The sequence below is a fragment of the Papaver somniferum genome, chromosome 11 (assembly GCF_003573695.1).
Source record: "Papaver somniferum cultivar HN1 chromosome 11, ASM357369v1, whole genome shotgun sequence".
Taxonomy (NCBI): domain Eukaryota; kingdom Viridiplantae; phylum Streptophyta; class Magnoliopsida; order Ranunculales; family Papaveraceae; genus Papaver; species Papaver somniferum.
This window is the reverse complement of record NC_039368.1, coordinates 11124473-11130648: the sequence shown is the minus strand read 5'-3', so window position 1 is coordinate 11130648 and position 6176 is coordinate 11124473. Positions and strand designations below refer to the sequence as shown.

The window sequence follows — 6176 nt, the reverse complement described above, 5'->3', positions numbered from 1 at the left end:
TCTTTCACGTATACCTATATGTTATATCTGATATATTAACATGCTATAAATTTGGCACTTTGGCATATCCATAGTGGATGCTAAACCGGCAAAATCAGATGTTTGACATCACCATAGAAATAGGCTTTTACAGCTAAAAAAAAAACTTTAGAAATCTAGAACTAACGGAGGGACTACCTGTGCAATTTTGGAAAAAAACGGGGTTACGAGTTCAAATCCCACCATAAAGTGGAGATACGTATTCTTTTCTTTGGTTTAGTATTAGTAAGCCTCCCTCTTTCTATCAGCAAATACCAGTCACCTCCGACCGAGCGTCGCAACCCAAACACCGGCGTCAACTCGCTAAAGAATTTCTCAATAATCTCTTCATCATCAAGATGATTGTGATCAGAATACGTAGCAGAGACGGATTAGAAAGAATCGAAATCGAAAACCCAAACATCACAGTATCACAACTCAAAACCCTAATTGAATCTCAACTCGATGTCCCGATCTCTCAACAAACAACAATCTCATTAAATAAAGACTTGCTCTTAGCTAAATCCCCTCAAGATAAGCTACAATTCAACGATTTCGTCATTAAATAAAGACTTGTTATGATGGTGAATTTTATTTATGAGATGCCAGAGCAGGGGACTGAGGAGAATTTGGTGTTGATGAGGGATACTGAGGAAGAGAAGATTGTCGAAGCGATTGCGTCAGGGTTAGGGATGAGGAGAGTTGGGTTTATCTTTACTCAAACAATTGGGCAGAGCAAGAAGGATTATACATTGTCGAATTCGGAGGTTTTACAAGCTGCAGAACTACATGGGGAGAGTGGGTTGAAGGAGTGGGTTACTGCATTGGTGAAATTGAAAGTGAATGAAGAGGGTGGTGCTGATGTACATTTTGAAGCTTTTCAAATGAGTGATATCTGTGTTAAGTTATTCAAAGAAGGATGGTTTGAGACTGATTGTGGAGGGGATTATGATCCAAAGGTATCCAGGATGAAAAAAGAGGTTGTTGTTGGTGTTAAAGATGTTAAAGAAGTTGATAATGATTTCTTCTTGGTGGTTGTAAAGATTCTTGATCATCAGGGCCCCCTTTCAACATCATTCCCTGTTGAGAATAGAATTACGTCAATTCCACCAAGAGCATTGAAGACTCATCTGGATAAGGCAAAGAGCCTTCCCTTTGTGAGGCGAATATCAGACTTTCATCTGCTGCTCTTACTTTCCAGGTTCTTTGATGTTAATTCTGATGTTCCAGCATTGTGCCAATGCGTGCAGCTGCAGTCAACAGTTCCAGAAGGCTACCAACTCCTAATCGAGTCAATGGCGAGTGCCACTTGATAGTATGTTGGTATTCTATTTGCCTTTGTGGTTGAGATTTGAATTCAAACAGGGGGTGTTTGTGTTTCATTATAGAATTTGTAATTAGAATTGGTCTGATTGATCAATTGAAGTACCCCGAAGTTGACACTAGAGGTGATACCTTAGATTAAACTTTTTCTACCAGTATATCCTTTATGAATGCTTTTTCTTCATTATTCTGTTTTTGTTATTATCAAGTATGCTTTTTAATAATTGAATCACACAGGGTGTCTTGATTCGTTTTCTGCTTACCTGTTCGTGAGCAGTGACGCAACCGCAACTCACCAACATGTTATTTTAGGTTCTCTATTTTGATGAGCTGAGTATCTTGGTTTCATCTGAGCGGTCTCAATTATTATTATGTGTGTAAAATTAGGTTTTTGTTTTGAGTTTTTTAGATGATTCATTGTGGTGTGTTTAAAGAGAGAGAGAGGGAATGTTTGAATTGTTACAGGGTAGGTAGGTTCTACTAATAACCAAGGTGCACTTGGTGGTAGAGCAAGCAAAGAAGGAACGGCTGAACGTGCAATTGTGGTATCTCAACAACCAAATCTAGAGATTCAAGAAGAAGAGATGGACGAAACAAGTGTTGCTCCATCGGTTGCTATTGATAAGGGTAAAGGCAAAATGGGGGAGAAGGAGAGCAAGAAGTATCCACCACCACCTAAAGCAAGACAAATAATCGATGCAATGGAGTTATTGTCTCCCAAAGCTAATGGGAGACCTTGAGGGGAGCCAAGTTATTAAGTACTGTCCATTTCTTATGGTGGATGATATACTGTCAGTTTTATAATTGAAGGATGCATGCACGGCCACCTCAAGGTAAGTCTATCATACTGAAGTGTTCCTTCTTTTTTTTTTTTTTTTCCTTTTATTGTATAGGTATAAATCTAGGGATAACATGTTCAATTCATATTCCTCCTTTTTGTTCAATTATCTCAAGAAACAAAGAGTTGATATTTTTATATTTCTTCTCCTGGATGGTCCACCATTGGATTGGATCGTAAGAGTCAGCCTTTTTTATGGAAGGTTCTTTTTCAAAAACTTCATCTAAAAGCCTCAAACTGATTTTGAGGCTTAAATATCTGTATGTGGACGTAAACAAGCTATCAGAATTTCACAAGAGTAAATTAAAGTAGAGAAAACCGTTGATTTAAACTAAAAGTGGTATTATGATTTCTGCAAGTGGTTAAAATCTCAAGTTGAAGTTTTTTGCCAGTGAAATTGCTTCAGAGCATCTAGCAAAATCCTTTTAATAAAGTGCTGCAGGAGAAGTTGAATACAGCATAATTTGAACAGTATTAGGCCTCAAATTGTGGCAATGATGCAGGTTTTTTTTGTCACTAAAATGCAGTTACCTGACCTTAATAGGACAGATTTGCTTATTCCCAGATCTGAAACCCCTGTAGACCGTAGTGGATTTAGGCTAGTTCGTTTTTTGTAACACAACTTATAAAGTCATACTGATACTCATGGCTAATTGTATGAGGGTCTTCGTGTAAGGTTGATTTCCTCGTTTTTCTTACCAGGAACCTCATGGAAGAACCAAACCAGCACTGGATTGGGATGATGAGAATATATCTGCAGCATTTTCTAACATCACTGATCTTGAAAAGTAGGTGGACTTGTAAGTATATACACTTCTCATACCTTTAGAGATATAACTACACCAGTCACCGCATAGACAGAATGGTGCACAAAAGTTCCATAGCAATTAAGATTTTGACCTAAGAGAATTAGAGCTTTCATATGAGTTATGCGTTTTAAGGTGGTAAACTGCTGCGGTGATCAATGCAGCATAGCAGGCATCTTCTAAATGAAGGGAGCAAATTAATTTGGTGGTTAAGTTAGATGAACTTGGTCGGGGCATGAACCTACAAAAGCGGGTGGAAGTAACATGTAGGGCTGAAGCCCTAGAACGGAGGTAGGACAGTTTGCAATCAAAGAAAATGTCTGCTGCTGGAGATGATTTTGGATACTATCATATCCAAGGAGGGTCCAGTACTGATGAAAATGTCACGGAAATTATGTCATACAAAACCTTGAATGTCTGCTTCAGATTCCAGAGCAGATATTCATTGACGCAACTGTAGAATTCTCGTAAAAGAGAAGTTTAAAACATGGAAGAAGCATTTCTTCCCAAGTTACCGCGATGCTTATATGTCTTTAAGTGTTGCTGCTATCTTCTCTCCATATGATTAGAGCTTCTTAAGTGGGATCCTCTCCATGATGAATCTAACTTCATATCCTCGCATTTACAGTTATTAGTATAATTGAATCTAACTAAGCGCAGACATGTTTTATTTCTTGTATTTGTATTTGATTATGTATTTCCAGAACATGGAGGTGACTTTTAGCCTGGATGATGCTGGTGCTAATCATGTACCAGGAGTCAGGATACTAAGAGGAGCAACCCCAAATATAGAGGGGCAAACTTCTGTTTAGATGAAGTTGGGTCCTAACCAAGCAGAAAGGTATGACGAAAAAGAAGATGGAAAATGTTAAGAGCAATACTTTTGGGGTGTTTTGGAAGAATTTCATTCCTGATCAAGAAATTGGTGATATGCTGCTAAATAACAGTGCTAAAGGCTAGAAGAGGGACGCTGTGAATAGAAGATGAAAAAACAGAAGGGAAAAAATTCGCAGGAAGTCAAACAGAAGAAGCAGAAAGTGGTGGCAGAAGAAGCAGAAAGTGGTGACAGATCAGTAATGTTCGGGTTGGTGTCATGCTTCATCTTGTTTATCATCAAGTTATTTGTTTTCGAGACTGTCTTTTTTGTAATCACAGTTTCTTTTTACGTTATCTTCTATTAGAATTTAGAAAGATTGGTTTCATTTAGAGAGAGTTAATGTATGTTTGGAAACTAGGGATCACAAAACCCCATTTGTAATTTATAATCATCTAATCAATTGGTTTCTTTAATGATTTTTCTTTCATAGTTGGAGACTTGGGTTTTAAGAGTTTTGGGGTTCTTTTGTTAGTGTTTGTGCTATAACCCCACATTTACAGGACATCCATGGCCAAGAAACTCCTAACAAAGAAACATAAGTTAGTTCCTTGTTGCAGACATCAAATAAACCCTTGTCCTCCAGCAGTCCACCTCAATAATGCTTTGATCCATTTACAAACACCTCTAAAACATGGTATAACCAAATAAAACCAGCACTGGATAAACAAAGGATTCACTCCACACATTAAAAACAGCATGGATTGGCATAATACAAACACCAACGTACCATGGTTAACCAAGTGAACTCTTAGATTCCAATTTCGAGCGCAGTTAACCTAGAGAACTCTCATGTTCTACATCCACAGTTAAACTAATAATACCCACAATGGATAGATGAAAACAACATGAAATTGCATAATGAACAAACATTATATACACCAATACAAACAAAGTCTGCAGCAGGTTTCCAAAACCCTTGATCAATGTTGAAATACAGCAAACTTTCAATGTGGCATCACCATAAATCACTACAACCGAGTTTGAAGAGGACATGAAAAAGAAGAGAGAGCACACTGAGTTGTCCCGAATGAGGGAAGGTTGAAGCACAACTACTTCTCGTAAGGAAACTGCAGATGAATCTTGAACATGCATCTTCATACACATTGTCTCATCTCTCTTGCAGAGTCAAGGAGCCAATCATATCCTTTAATTTTGTTTGCAATTGCATCAACAGAAACTACTGGAGTTTAATAAACAACAATACAAAAATGCAATGAATTTAATTACCTTTTGAACGGGCGTCCTGCAGCTTTGGCAGCTCTACAACAAGAGAATATCGAAGAGGTATCATAAATCATGAACAACTTCCAATAATAAAATTATTAATAAATTCGATAAAATCTAAAAAAATATAACAAAATTACTTTTCTAGAAGATCAAGTTTTTTGCTAATTAATGTGTCTCTAAGTTTAAGGTTTCTCCTTATTTGCATCTCCTCCTCCTCCGGGAACATTTCCGGGATACGATGAATACCAGGCATGTGAAAAGATGGCGTATCATGAATACTAGCCATTTGAGGAAAATCCAAGAAACAAAAACCCTACAATCACAACAACAACAACAAATACAATCAATCACAAACAAAACAAAACAAAAAAATTGAAACAAACTAAGAAACCCAAAATCGAAAAAATAAAGCCTAAATCCAGACAGGAAAAGCCTAAAATCAAAACAGAAAATGTCTAAATCAAAACAAAAAAAACTTTAAAAAAAAAAAACAAACCTAAAATTGAAACAAAAACCTAACTTATACACATAATAATGTAGATCGATCATAATAATTGAAATACTAACTCATCAATTGGTGGTTTGCAGTTGCGTCGCTGGTGGTTTAACTGTTCGAAGGTAACTACGGCGGTGGTATGATTTTCGAGGAAATAAGACAGAAAGAGGTTTAAGAGTTGACCGTAATATCGCGTGCCGGTGCAATTGCTTTTGTAACGAGGGAGGATTTCTCGAAAGGTCAGGAAACTTAAACCGAGTCCAAGTATGTCTCGGTAAAGATAGGTTTAATTAAAAAATTCTACCGAGTGAAACAAACCAAGATAGGACCCAAACTCCTGTATTTTCTCCAGCTGGCCCCACGGGATGTTTGTATCACGATGGTACTCAGGATAAAATCCTGGCACGTCTAGGGTAACCCAGTATTTTTATTTTTAAACTCAAAAGGCGCTTCCTAAAAGAATTTAGGAGCAACTTAAAAATAACCAGGTTGGCTAATAAAATAAAATAGGATCATCGAAACTTAAAATAAACCTATCTTTTATTTTTGACTTTTCAAAATGACTAATCTTCCCTTTATTTGAGCTATTTA

The 6176-nt window shown here is 37.0% G+C and overlaps 1 protein-coding gene and 1 long non-coding RNA gene across 3 annotated transcripts; one reads left to right on the top strand and one right to left on the bottom strand.

Annotated features, from left to right (window-relative positions):
• Window positions 1-270: 270 nt before the first annotated feature.
• On the top strand, window positions 271-4249 carry LOC113320092 (NPL4-like protein 1). Its single transcript, XM_026568025.1, has 2 exons — window positions 271-2174; window positions 2882-4249. The coding sequence occupies exon 1, from the start codon at window positions 597-599 to the stop codon at window positions 1329-1331; it is 735 nt and encodes a 244-aa protein (XP_026423810.1). The 5' UTR covers window positions 271-596; the 3' UTR covers window positions 1332-2174; window positions 2882-4249.
• A 345-nt stretch (window positions 4250-4594) lies between these two features.
• LOC113323803 lies at window positions 4595-5844 on the bottom strand. 2 transcript variants are annotated; one of them, XR_003347859.1, is made up of 4 exons: window positions 5657-5844; window positions 5227-5402; window positions 5090-5122; window positions 4595-4978 (listed from the first exon to the last, which is right to left on the bottom strand). It is a non-coding gene; the product is annotated as an uncharacterized LOC113323803 (long non-coding RNA). The 2 variants fall into 2 exon arrangements; XR_003347858.1 differs by having other exon boundaries at window positions 4595-5122.
• Between the last annotated feature and the right edge of the window lie 332 nt (window positions 5845-6176).

What these genes read in the sequence shown, in the direction of transcription:
- LOC113320092 (XM_026568025.1), top strand. Translation starts at nt 597, where the DNA reads ATGATGGTGAATTTTATTTATGAGATGCCAGAGCAGGGGACTGAGGAG.